At 33.9% G+C, this 14366-nt stretch overlaps 2 protein-coding genes across 2 annotated transcripts; one reads left to right on the top strand and one right to left on the bottom strand.

Moving 5' to 3' along the window:
* Positions 1-3015: 3015 nt before the first annotated feature.
* On the bottom strand, positions 3016-4479 carry LOC106311133 (protein PELOTA 1-like). The gene has a single exon (XM_013748361.1). The coding sequence runs from the start codon at positions 4394-4396 to the stop codon at positions 3137-3139; it is 1260 nt and encodes a 419-aa protein (XP_013603815.1). The 5' UTR covers positions 4397-4479; the 3' UTR covers positions 3016-3136.
* A 5839-nt stretch (positions 4480-10318) lies between these two features.
* Positions 10319-12332, top strand: LOC106310335 (probable glucan endo-1,3-beta-glucosidase A6). The gene is made up of 3 exons (XM_013747566.1): positions 10319-10434; positions 10529-11884; positions 12022-12332. Exons 1-3 carry the CDS (start codon positions 10389-10391, stop codon positions 12057-12059), a joined length of 1440 nt encoding a protein of 479 aa, XP_013603020.1. The 5' UTR covers positions 10319-10388; the 3' UTR covers positions 12060-12332.
* The last annotated feature ends 2034 nt before the right edge of the window (positions 12333-14366 follow it).

The raw sequence follows: 14366 nt of genomic DNA, 5'->3' as shown, positions 1-14366 counted from the left end.
GACTCTCTAACAGTCTGAAAATGACATAAGGAAAGAAAATAAATCGAAATAAAAGTCTTGGATGAGAAGGTTTTGATGGCTCCATGGAAACTAGCCGTTAGCTCGATTTGTGCCTTCAAAAAGGAATCTTGGATGATCTTGTATCTGGACAGCTTCTGGATGTAGCCACGGTCAAGAAGTCTTCCTGACATGTCTCTGAGTTGCCTTGATGGAGAATATGGCCGTTGGTCTTGAATAAATATCTGTAGAGACTTCTTCAAAGCATTTAGTGTAGTTGCTGCCAAATATGGAAGGTTGATGGGAAGAGAGATCCGTCTGATCTCCTGGGTGCTGGTGCAGCTGAGGACTTCTTGGATGTCTTCTGGATGGTTTATATTATGTCCTGGCTTCCATAGATACGTTTGGGTCGAACCAAACTGAAGGAGTAGAAGACATTCCTTAAATAATATCGGTTTGGCCAATTGATGCAAACCGGCTTGATCTTTTGGTTTAATTGGGATCCACCTGATCCAGCGTGGCATGGTGCTTCCTAGGATGTTGTGGAGTGCCTCTGAATGACTTAGAAGGTCTCCTGGCTGCCATTCTTGAGGTTGGTTTGATGTGAATCCCGAATCTTCCAAATAAGGCAAGTGTAGAGCTGGTTTGGCCGGTTTTGGGAAATTGATCATATCTTCCAATTTCCTTGGCCATTTCTCGAGATCTTGGGCTTTATGTAAAGTTAATAAACTCCTCTTGACTCCTATGATCGGTTTTGGTTCAGGCCTCTTCTTCTTTGGGCTTGAATCCTTTTCTAAAGTCGCATACTCGCAGATGGACAGGCTGAAAAACCTCTGAATTGTAAAATTCATAACTTCTTTATCCCTAAATATTTTGGGCCGATTCCAGTTGGCCTGGACTCCCTCTTGAGTGTAGAATCCATAAAAATTATCCTCATCATTTAAACCCTCCTGGTTTGTAAGATATGGCGCTTTTAGTGAACGTATGTCCTGGCTGGCGCCTTGGCTGGTTAAGTAGGGCTTTGGGTTGACCTCTGGTTCAGTTGCTGATCTGATGGCCGCATCAAGAGGCATGATTTTGTTTGAAACACAAATGTGATAGGGATCAAGTTTTTAAATTAACACTCTCTACCTAATTATTGTGGTCGTTTATCCTCTTGCAGTAGGTCATTCAACAACCATCTAGTGTCTGGTACATTATCAGGTAGTGAACCTGCGGAAGCTCTTATTAGAAGAAAAGTGTGGACGAAATGGCTTGAGGACAAAAACTTTTATGAAGCAGTAATTACACAATACAGTGCTGCTGAGACTTTTACATCGAGAGACTGATCAACTTGGTCTTGTTCAAGCCGTTATTGTTGCTTGGTCTTGTTCAAGCTCAGGATTGGTCTTGTTCAAGGCGTTATTGTTGCTGGTACTAGGAGCTTTTGCTATTGTTGGTCTTGTTCAAGCTCAGGATCAACAAGGTATCCACTTCTTATCTTAATGTTTTGTGTCTCGAAATACTTCTACTCTTTATGATTCATGTCTCTTGTCATGACTACGATGGTCTTACTTGTATTCTTGTGAACTCTTGTAGAGTGTGCTTGAAAAGTTTTGTGTTTCAATGTTTAATTTTTTTTTTAAGAACCCCTAAATAAGATACTTGCATCGGAGGACAACAATTTAGAGGTTTATTAAATTAAGTGCTTAACACCCATTTATTACTAAAAAAGTGATTAAAAACTATATTACGGGTGCTAGGGTTAATGGTGATCTTAGTTGGTTTTGGTTTTGGAGTTTCTTTTTTGTAATAGAATTTGGACTTTCTAAACCCATTATGAGTCGGTTGGTGCTCTTAAACCAAGTAGCAATAGGAAAATGAAAGTAAAAACAGTTCTAAGACATATTAGGTTTATTTTAAGACGCAAATGTGTCTCTCATATTATTTTCCAAAACAAAGTCCAATGCCATCCACCACTTATTTGTAGGTTTCCGTATATCCTCTTTTTTTTTTTTTGTCAAAAGGTTTCCGTTCAGAGAAAATGACAAGAATAACACAAAAAAAAGTTTTTGTCACAAATATAGGCTCTAAGAATAAAAATGACCAAAATAGCACTTAATATTTTACCAAAATAGATAAATATACACTTATACCCCAATGGTAAATTAATTTAGACATTAGGGTTTAGAGTTAAGGAGTGGAGTTTAGGGTTTAGGGTGTAGGGTTTAGGGTTTAAGGTTTAGGGTTTAGGGTTTAGGGTTTAGAGTTTAGGGTTTAGAGTTTAGAGTTTAGGGTTTAGGGTTTAGAGTTTAGGGTTTAGAGTTTAGAGTTTAGGGTTTAGGGTTTAGAGTTTAGGGGTGGGGTTTAGGGTTTAGGGTTTAGAGTTAAAAGGTGGGGTTTTGGATTTAGGGGTTAGGGTTTAGGGTTTAGGATTTAGGGTTTAGGGTTTAGAATTTAGGTTTTAGGGTTTAGAATTTAGGTTTTAAGGGTTAGAGCTGGGGAGTGGGGTTTTGGGATAAGATTTCAAATTTTGAAAAATAAAAAAAATTTAAATTTTTCAAAATATAAATTGCTATTTTTTGTCATTTTAGTTTTTGAGGGCTATTTTTGTGACATAAACTTAGAAATGTGCTATTTTGGAGATTTGCCCTACCGTTTATCCTTTTTTTTTGGTTTTAGTGTTTAAATTTTTTAATATGACAAAAATCTGATTAAACTGACCTACACCAAACTGAAATAAGGAATATAGTTTGATTTTATTATAAACGTTATTTCCAGTAACCAGTATACTTATATGATTTAGTTAAATAGTATTATAAAGTGGTGTAGCTATATGTAAACTAGATAATTTTCAAAATATATTTTTCAACAATATCGTCCCAGTGAAACCAAAACATGGTTATATATCATGTGGAGATTGTATGATTAAGTAAACAAATCTTTGAATCTCTAAGCACTGTTGGTCCACAAAATGAGAAAACATTTGGAACTCAAGAACTGAATGAATCATATTCAAATCAATTTAAGCCATAACAGAAACGGTTTCAATATAATATCTAATTTTGTAAAACAGAATAAATAAAAAATCGAGCTAGATCAAACTCCCTTATTCTAGTACTATAACTAGGCCTATTGTTTTCTAAAATCGAGAATATCTTTACATCTCAACGTCATCGAGACCTGGTAAAGGGAACCTGAGAAGAGCTGCAATTCCAGTATGCATTGCCAGTTGTTCACCTGAAACATGCATCGAAGAAAATATAAAAGCCTCTCCTCCTAATTTTTTCACCGACTCCACAAAATCCACATATTTCTTCCTTTCTTTCACGTCAGAATTTTTAAACAGCTCATCTGTAATGAGAAGTGTTTGGATTGCCTTTTGTTCATGAGCAAACTCCACATGCTTCGGTCCGTAGCATGCCCGATATGGATCCTTTTCGAACATGGTGAAGAAATCCCTGAAAGCGCTCACCTCTTTCGATGCTTTTGTATCTTGGATCATCTTCATCACTTTGGGGTCACACAGAACCTCTCCAAGGCTATGTCTATATCCGGAGTTTGCATGCACCAGAAGTATACGTGATTTGTTCTCAGTAATAGGTTTCAACTGTCTTCTCTCTGCTTCCAACAACAAGTGGCGATGAAACTGATCCTTTGTAAAGCCAGGACTTGCGATCACTACACACCGAACGACACTGAAGTCAACGTGTTTCACAAAGGCACGCACAACGTTCTCAAAGAATTTCTTCAAAGCAGCCTCGTAACCAGCATGCTTACGATTAGGAATTGATGTTTCTATTGGTGCACCCACACTTTTTCCGACAAGGAAGATTTGTGCATGTCCTTCTTGCATTAGAACTACAGCTAAATCATCACTGGAGATACGATGTTTTGCCTGGTTGAGTGTATCAATAGCCAATGAGTCCCATATTTTTTTCCTCAATAGAAAACGTCGTTTCAGCACGAGCTCCAAACTATGGTATGCACCAAGCGGTACGTGCTCGTTCTCAAGGATATTCGTCCCAAGTATGCGCAAAACACCACCGTCTTTGTCATAGTTTACCTCCTCAACTTGTACTTCTAGCTTCAGTGTCAGACGTTCAGACACTAGAGGTTTAGAGTCGTCAAGCTCAGCGTCTAAACGTTTTTTAGAGTCACCACGTTTTTTAGAGCCTACACGTTTTTTGGAGTCAACACGTTGATCAGAGTCAGAGTCTTCACGTTTAGAGTCAACACGTTCAGAGTCTACACGTTTAGAATTTCCTCTCTCTCTCAGAACCTTTCTCGATGTGACAGCCATTACACTATCGCCGGGGCCAATTAAGTTATAAGTAAACCAGAGATCATCCGAGTCCTCCGCCATCAGTTTAGCGCTTCCTGGTCCATCACGAACAAAATCCCTGCGGAGGATTCTCATGTTTCAAGCTTTTTTTCAAAACCAAGGAGCCTCGAGAGAAATTTTTGTTTTTGTAAAAGCAAATTATAATCTCTTTATACAGAGAGAATTTTTTAGGTTTTTTTTCCTGCTCCTGCTCAGTTTTGGTGTTTTCCTTCTCCGGCTTAGTTTGGTCAAAGAAAAAGGAAATTCCCTTTTCACTTTTTGTTTTCATTGGATAAATATTTCAATTTATTTTTTGTTTTCAAATAAAAACATGTAAAGTACAAAAATTAAACGGTTCATAATAACCATAATGCCATCCAGTCATCTATCCCACTTCAAACCCGGTTCAAAAATCTGTCCCAAATCAAAAGACTCATTAATAAAATAACAAATCAAAGAAGAACGAAGTCTCTTTGGGTTTGAATGCAGTGCAGTATGAATGCAGTACAAACGCAGGAAAAAATAATATGCAGATTGATATGCACTTTCCAATCACCATTAAAAGTGCAGAAGAAATTATAGTATTAAAAAATTAAGAAAACTGCATGCAACAAAATTTATGTGACAAAAAAACTGATCCGCATGTAATAGGGAAAAGTGGACTGGTCGAATACAGGAGCCCAATGAAAAGTTTTCTTTGATTTTTTTTTTAAACGACTACCTTTTCTCCTTTACTTATCAATATTTTATATTACATTATTTCTTTCCTTCACAAATTACAATTCCTCTTTAAGTGTAAGTTTTTTTTTGTTTTTTATAACAAATTTAAGATGAATTTTCTTATGCAAATATTTAAAAATGATATATATGTATATTAAATATTATTAAATTTGATAAACACTTGTATATATATAATTTACATATTCAGAAATAAGGGTGGACATAAATCGGATATCCGGGTTTTTAGAAATATTCGTGATCCGATCCGTTTCTTCAGAATAATCAATTATTTGTTCGGATTCAATCTGTGCCCATCATGATATTATATGTTCCGGATATCCGGAAAATTGTAGATTTTGACCGGATATCCTATTATATCCGTAAAATAAATAAAAATTATAAAATAAATAACAATTGAAAAATAATATAAAATAATAATATTTTATTATAAAATAAAAATTTATTTACTTTTTAAAATTCTAATGAATAATTAACCATTCAGTAAATAAAATACTGTAAAACTTATATAAAATATAATATTTATATAACTTATGTATAATTCCTTAAATATATGTATATATGCATATAACGGATCAGACAAGATATTTGTTCTTAAAAATATTAATATTAATATTTGTGATTTACTTTGTTTCTTACGGATATCTCTACTTTTCGGTTCGAATCGAAATGGATAATGAATCGAATCAAAATTTACAGATATTTTGCCCAGTCCTGTTCAAAATTTATATAATTTTTCTGTAGAATGATTTTATGCACACTATTTTTTCTAATATTAAAAAAAAATCAAAGTATATCCAATAAAATATAAAAATCAAGGTACATTGTTATTTGTTTTTAAATAAATTATGAAAACTTTAATTTATTAGAAATAAGTTAAAAATTAATATTCAGTAATACACAATAAAAATTAACATGTTCTGTACAAGTAGATATTCGTTTGTATTTGTATTTTAGATATTTAGCTTACAAAATTATTTTTAACATTTAGTCAAATATGCTAATTCGTAAATTAGTTTAAACAGTTAGAACTGTATTTGTTTTGCATTTATTCTGCTTGATCTGCATTTATTCTGCTTGATCTGCATTTTGTGTTTGATCTGCATATTTTTGATCTGCATACCATTCGAAGCCTTTATAGGTTATGGAGAAAGTCAACGCAAAAATAACCGGTCAACCAAAAACATAAAGGAGATCAGATCATTGTTTTTTGATCAAATCATTAAAGAGGCATTGATGGTGCTAAATAGACACCATATATCTTCCGATAGGGCATGCGGAGTGAAAGTTCTTCCACCATTTCTAGCAAATATAAAAATATAAAAAATTTCAGAAGGAAAAAAGAGAAAGTAAAAAAGAAGAATGGATTTGTGATAAAAATATTTTTGATTGGTTGGTTCTGCAACTGTCTCTTTATTAATGGTTCAAATGATTTTGAAAAATAAAAAAAAAAAATAATTTTTTTGAGAAACTGAAACTTTTTCTACCGATGCAGATGACTTTACAATTCACGGACAACCACCTATAAAAGGAACAAGAAGATAAAGACGAAGGGTATCCATATTTTAGACACCAAAATTATAAACTTTTTGTACTCAGATCATATACTCCCTATTCGTCATATCATTCACCAACATTCATATACTTCCCATCTATCAAAATTCCCCTGTTATTGCATTGCTCTTGTCTAGGACTTTCATCTTATATATTAAAACAGAAGTCACAACTTTGATTCATGTGTGATTTTTTTAAAAAATGGACCTAATGGACATATTCCTAAAAATTCATATTACATTTAATCTTTAATCTTATCATTTAAATTTTGGGCCTACAAGAAATTTTTATTGGGCTATCAATAATTAGATTTAAACAATAGATGATCTATTGGATTTATAGATAATAATTAAATAGATATAATTTAATGTTGTAATACTATACCTCCATATGTTAATTATTTAAATATTTGTCGATGTTAAATTTTAAAATTATAAAGATTTTTTTTAAATAACAAAAATAATATCATCTAATAATGATTAATCTTTACTACCTTAAACCAATGAAAACAAATTTTAAACTATATGGTTTATTTTAAAAATTAAACAAAAACTAAATGTTTAATTATTTACTCGATAATATAAATCTACGAAGCGAAAAGTTTAATTTTTTAAAAACTTTCTAAATTTGTGAAATCTTACAATATCTTTGGATATGACGATAAAATAATCACTACAAGAAAGCATGAAATTACCGACTGCATGTTGCGACTGATTATGTAGTCGCAAAATATTGCGACTGGATTGCGACTGTTTTACGACTTATTTGAGACTAAACAAATCAATCGCAAATCAGTCGTTATTTTGCGACTAAACAAATCAGTCGCAAATCAGTCGTTGTTTAGCGACTGTTGTGCGACTACATACTTTGGTCGGCATCTATAGTCGCAAAACAGTCGCTAAATAACGACTGATTGGCAGGATATATATTAAGTAGTTGCAAAACAGTTGTTAATTACCGACTACATTGCCGATCAAAATATGTAGTCGCAAAACAGTCGCTAATTTTGCGACTACATACTCTATACCCTAAACTCTTATCTTAACATCTATACCCTAAACCCCAAATTTAAACCTACATATAACATTATAAAATTTAATCTTTTCAATCTTATCATTTAAATTAAACTTAAACTTTCAATATTTTTTAAAAAAGATATAATAAAAATATAAACCTCATATATACTATATACATTAAATTTTAAACTAAACTCCAAATACTATAAATTAATCTTAGGCTTTAAATTTTGTTTTTAATAATTTACCTTATACCCAAATCTAAACCAAACAACTCTAACATCTTCAAAATTGAACACCAAATCTTAAACATACATTTTACAAATTTTAAATTTGATATCTAATACTTTAAATTTAGACCATTTATAAACAAACTATATAGAAATAGAAAAGAAAATTTTATTATTTTCAACTATAATATTCCAAACTTTAATTTTAACCCTCAAACCCTATATCATAACTTTTAACCTAAACTCCAAACATAAAATCACAAACTTAAAAAAAAAAACTAACCAAAACTTCAAACTTAACATCAAACCCTACACAAATTAATCATATTTCTTCTCTATATAAATTAGGATAAAAATAAAAATAAAACTAAATATAATCTATAATCTCTTCTCTTAAATAAAAAGCTTCTCTTTTTGTATATATCGGTCAATACTCTAGCTAAATGATATTATCTCAATCGTTGATTATCTTAAATTGGCTTAAATCTAATGGTCTAGATTCATTTTCTTTTGTGTGTGTTTCTTCTCTTCTGAAACAAAGAGCAATCCATCCTTTTATTTTCTATTGGTTGAGTACCAATTGGCGAGGATAACCAATATTTTAATCTCCGCCTTTGATTATTCTTAATCCAATGGTCTACATCTCTCTCATATCTGTCTTCTTTTTCACGAGTAATCAATCTTCTTCCTCTTTCATCTTCAACTTAGAAATCATTGTTCTATCTCTTTCGTCCTCTCTTCTCTGTCTCTCCATCTCAGCTCTATCTCTCCTGTTCTTTCTTTCTGCACTGAAACCGGTGTTCGTCTTCAAGCTCAAGCTCTTCATTTCCACCTCACTTATGCTCAATCCTTCTCGTCACTTCTGCTCAAGCTATTAATAGACGGCGACGGAAGGTACATAGAGACAATGAAATCTACACAGAGACAACGGAAGCTACACAGATGCTGTGGAGGCGGAAGCTACATAAAGACGATGACGACCACCGTTGTGTCTACGGTAAAGCTCTTCCCGCCTCTCCTCACCTCTTCACAAGCTCACCGTCTGTCTTCTCGTATCGGGCTCAGGCTCATCACCGTTCAAGCTTGCCTCCTATGTTCAAGCTCCGGAGACCCGCCGTCAATGGCTGTGAAAAAGCCCCACCGTAAATGGCGTGAAGAACCCTAGATCTAGTTTTTTTAGTTAGATTTAATTATTTTACTGCTATATGTTTATATTAAACCGATTTCAATTGTAAACCATTTCAATTGTAAATCAATTCAATTACAAACGATATTTTGTGTTTTAATTGATTAATCAAAAAAAATTAATTGATTAAATAATAAAAAAATATAATTAATTAAAAATTTATAATTTTTTTAAAAAAATATTTTAATTAATTTTACGGCTGAAAAACGACTACAACATCAACCATATAACAACTTAAGAGCAGTCGTAGAATAGTCGTAAACGAAGAAGCAGGTTAGTCGCATATTAGTGGTAATATTTAGTGACTGAATTGTGACTGTTTTGCGACTAATAACAGTAATCACAAATCAGTCGCTAATCAGTCGTAAAATAGTCGTAAATTGCGACTGATTAGCAACCGATTATTTTAGCGATGCATGGTATTCCGACTATGCAATTCAGTCGCAAAATAGTCGTAAACACATGTTTTGTGACTGATTAGCGACTGTTTTTGCAGTCGGTAATAACATGTTTTCTTGTAGTAAATACTTTACTAATATTTATATATATAGTTACGATTTTAATAATGAAATAATAATCCACAAATATATATATAGAAAAAGATACAAATACATGTGAAAGTTTGCATCATTTTTCTGATTTTAGTTTAATGAATGACAAAATACGATTTTACCCCCATCTTCAACCTTTTGTCTGCGTTTTCCAGATCTCAAAATCTCTTGTTCTTCATTTTTTTTTTTGCACGATTTCATAGTTTTCACAACAGATTCTTGTGAATTTCACCTAAATATAATAGATTCATGAGATAGACGCCGATTTAGCTCTTGAAATTTCGATTTTCAAAGTTTTTTAGTTTCAGCGCCTAGAACCACCGATTACCTCCTCCTCGCCACGGTAGCTTTCCGATCACCATTTAATCGGGCGAGTAAACGGCCAGGCGGACGCGTTTTTGAACATGGGTCTTCCCAACTCAATCTACTAAACAAAAAAGGTCTTCACAACTCAAAACTATTATTAATATATCTTTTTCAATCTACAGTTGCCATTGTATTGATTTTTATTTTTGTACAATTGACAACATGTATAAAAGTGAGAAATTTGGATAAAGATTGTCTTGGTTCAATTTGAACCATCCAACCAACAATCTTTTAACACAAAAGAACTGAGCTATGCTACAATTTCAGAAGAAACCAAAAGCCAAAAAGAAGCTATTCTTGCATGACTCAATATTAATCTATAAGCTTCCTTCACACTAAACTTACACCCTACTCCTACTTAAATACGTCGATGCAAGTTCCACACAATTCCCACTCAAATCAGAATCTGATCACCACTAACACATTGCGAACCAAACACAGAAAGTCATGTCTGGTGTTGCTTTCTTTCTCTTCACTCTCATCTACTTTTCAAGTAAGTCATCTTCTTCATCAATAAATTAAAATATGTTATACATTTTCCCGTTTTTTTTCCTCCAATAATGAACATAATTTTCTTGGTTTTACAGGTTCATGTTGCTCCGCGGCTCGATTCCAGCATCGACACAGGTACATGGAGAGGAAACTAATGATAGCATTGGCAAGCAAGATTGGTATCAACTATGGTAGACAAGGAAAAGACCTCCCATCACCTTACCAATCAATCAATTTCATCAAATCCATCAAAGCTGGTCATGTCAAGCTCTACGACGCGGATCCAGAGACTCTAACACTCCTCTCTCATACCAATCTCTACGTCTCCATAACCGTCCATAACCACCAGATCACTTCCCTCGGCACCAACCAAACCACAGCTGAAGATTGGGTCAAAACAAATATCCTCCCTTACTATCCGCAAACCCAAATCCGATTTGTCCTTGTCGGAAACGAAATCCTCTCCGTCCAAGACAGGAACATAACGGCCAATCTCGTACCGGCGATGCGCAAAATCGTGAACGCTCTCAGAGCTCATGGCATTCACAACATCAAAGTCGGTACACCTTTACCTATGGATTCTCTCCGGTCGACGTTTCCACCGTCGAACTCAACGTTCCGGGAAGATATCGCCGGACCGTTGATGTTGCCGTTGCTGAAGTTTCTCAACGGAACAAACTCTTACTTCTTCATCAATCTTCAACCTTACTACCGTTGGTTGAGAAACCCTATGAATACCAGTTTGGATTTTGCTCTCTTCCAAGGGAATTCAACTTATACCGATCCTCGTACCGGTTTGGTTTACCATAATCTCGTAGACCAAATGTTGGATTCGGTTATCTTGGCCATGATCAAACTCGGTTACCCACACATCCGCATTGCGATCTCCGAAACCGGGTGGCCTAATTCCGGGGACATCGATGAAACCGGAGCCAATATACTCAACGCAGCGACGTATAACCGGAATTTGATCAAGAAGATGACCGCAATTCCACCAATCGGTACACCAGCTAGACCCGCTTTACCTATACCGACATTTGTTTTCTCATTGTTCAACGAAAACCAGAAATCCGGTTCCGGAACACAGAGGCATTGGGGAATCTTGCATCCCGACGGTACACCAATCTACGACATTGATTTCACCGGTCAGAAACCCTTAACCGGTTTTAACCCTTTGCCTAAACCCACGAACAATGTTCCTTACAAGGGTCAAGTGTGGTGCGTACTGGTCGAAGGAGCCAACGAGGCTGAGCTTGAGGAAGCTTTGAGGATTGCTTGTGGCCGAAGCAACACAACGTGCGCGGCTTTGGCTCCTGGGAAAGAATGTTACGATCCGGTCTCTATTTATTGGCACGCTAGCTATGCGGTTAGCTCGTACTGGGCTCAGTTCCGTACCCAAAACGTCGGATGTTATTTTAATGGACTGGCTCATGAGAGTACCATTAACCCTGGTGAGTCATTTGTGCTTCTTCCTAAATTGGACAAGAATAACTCTACGTATTGTCACGGTTCATGTGGCAGAGTAAGGATATTTGTGGATTTTTTTTTTGTGTGGAATATATTGTAACTAAGAAAAGCGTTTTTACAGGAAATGATCGCTGCAAGTTTCCGAGCGTTACTTTGTGAGGAAGAACAACTGAAAGAGATGGAAGATGAGTAAAATTTACTCAATATTGTTTTTCACTATGCATTTTGTGCTTCTTGTTTCTTGTGTTCTGAATGTTGAGAAAAAAATAGAATAACTAATAAATAAACTTTTTGTAACAAAAACTGAAGACTACATTGTCCATCAGTTTTTGGGGTCAAACACTTCATAAAAGAGAAAATTGTTCAGAGTAGATAATAACAAAACGGAGAAAAGGTTAGAATACTCTTTTCCGAGAATCTTTTTTTGTGTAACCCCACTTGTTATACATTTCTTACTCGCTCACACTTTAAACCTTCGAATTATCTAATTAACATTTTAACAGTTATTTATATCACAAAAACCATTCAAGTCTTATTTGCGCTTCAATTCAAAAATATGTACGGTACTATTTATTTTACCTATGAAATCGATGACGCGGCAATTTTGTGTTATAAAAATATTCTAAATTTTGTTAACAAAAAAAAATATAAATACAGAATATATGAAAATTCAAAATATAAAAATAAAATCAAAAATCAAAATGTATTTAGACATATTATAGAATAAATTTTAATAAAATTAATAAAATACCGAGAGAAAATAAAAATTCAAAATAAATAATAAAAAAAAAGAGTTTAAAATTATTTTTTTCAAAATATTTAAATAAAATTGCAATATATCTTTAATGACCATGACAGTTTCTGTCATATCACAGATGACCATTGTTGGAAATAAATTATTCGTGAAGTTACTACTCATGTCTTGCAGCAGGACACCGGTCTTCGATTCATGCCCAAATAAAATCTAACTCGAGACTGGATCAATTCCTACCTCCGAGTAAAATAAAAAACTTCTACTAAATAGAGATTCTTCCATATCTCAAGATATGAAAGAATTTAATCTAATTTCCGACTACAAACGACCTATATAAAAGGGATCCAAATCATAGAACAAGGAATCGACTATTCAAAACATTAACTATAGAGTTAGGCGGTTAGAATTAGGTTTATAAACCCGAATTGTTGTAGTCATGGCTCTAAAGATCAATAAAAAATTATTTTTGATCTATGTTCATGGTTATTATTTCTTGCTTCATGTTTCCGCAGTACCAACAAAGAGGCTGCACAAAATCAACCTAATAGTTTTCCGTTAGAAGGAGGGGGTTAACCAAAACTATGTGAAAATTCCATAAAGTGAGCATAATGAGCCGCATGAGGCCACCCAAGTCGAAACCGAGTTGAGAGCCCATATCACAGCTATGCAACAATAGATCACCGAGATGCATACAGCTCGGGAGAGCACCGCATCTAGTGATAACCATGAACTCATCTCGGAAGTCCAAACCTTGAAGGATATGATGAAAGAGCACTCAAAATATTGGACCAAAGCGCTGAAAGGATATCTAAGCTCAAAGAAAAAAACTACTTCTTCGAGAAGAGAACAATAAGAATTGAATGCATAGAGACTCTGGATCACTCAATAGATATCAATATTCAAATTAAGCTAAACATTAATAATTTTATTGCTATTAAAGACAAAAAAAAGTAAAAGTGGTTGTAAGAGATTAAGAGAAGGTGCTAGACTCAGGGGAATTCGCAGGTAAATCAGAATTGCAGATCAAACATAATGCTCAAATCAATAAACTGTCATTGCAGAGACTATATGTATCTATATCCTAGATTTCCAAATCTCTTTGCAAATTCAATAAATTCAGACAACCACCAAGAGCAAGTTTGATAAGTTCACAAAATCTCTAAATTAGATCTCTTTGCAAATATGTATTTTTATCATTCATGATTAATTCATGGAATCAATAACAATTTCATATCTACCAAATATCCTAAAATCTAATTCACAATCTTAGTCTAGCATTAAGAATAATCCAAATGAATAATATAAGATAACCAAACAGTTCTATCAATCTAACAATTCATCAATCTTTTGAAGAACCCTAAAGCTAACAAGTGAATCATCAGACATGATCACTGGACCATAAATAACTTTAATAAAAAGATAAGAGAGTTCAAAATCTGCTCTTTACAAAGAGTTATGATCTGCTTTTCCTAGAGCTCTCCAATTCTAAAATAAAGTGTAACCTAAACAATAATGTTAAATAGTTAATATAGGTCTAAAAACACGTCAAAGACTTTCTTGCAAATGCTGAAAACTTTGGGCCAAACTGCCATTCTTGAAACTTCATAAGACCTTGTCTGAATTTTGTGAGTGATTAATGTCGATCGACAGCAGCCTTAATGTTGATAGATATCATGTGCAAAGTTCGAATCCAAGTTTTCAGCTCTATTTTT

The sequence above is a fragment of the Brassica oleracea genome, chromosome C8 (assembly GCF_000695525.1).
Source record: "Brassica oleracea var. oleracea cultivar TO1000 chromosome C8, BOL, whole genome shotgun sequence".
Classification (NCBI taxonomy): domain Eukaryota; kingdom Viridiplantae; phylum Streptophyta; class Magnoliopsida; order Brassicales; family Brassicaceae; genus Brassica; species Brassica oleracea.
Note: the sequence above shows the minus strand (reverse complement) of the source record. Positions and strands in the feature narration are given on the sequence as shown.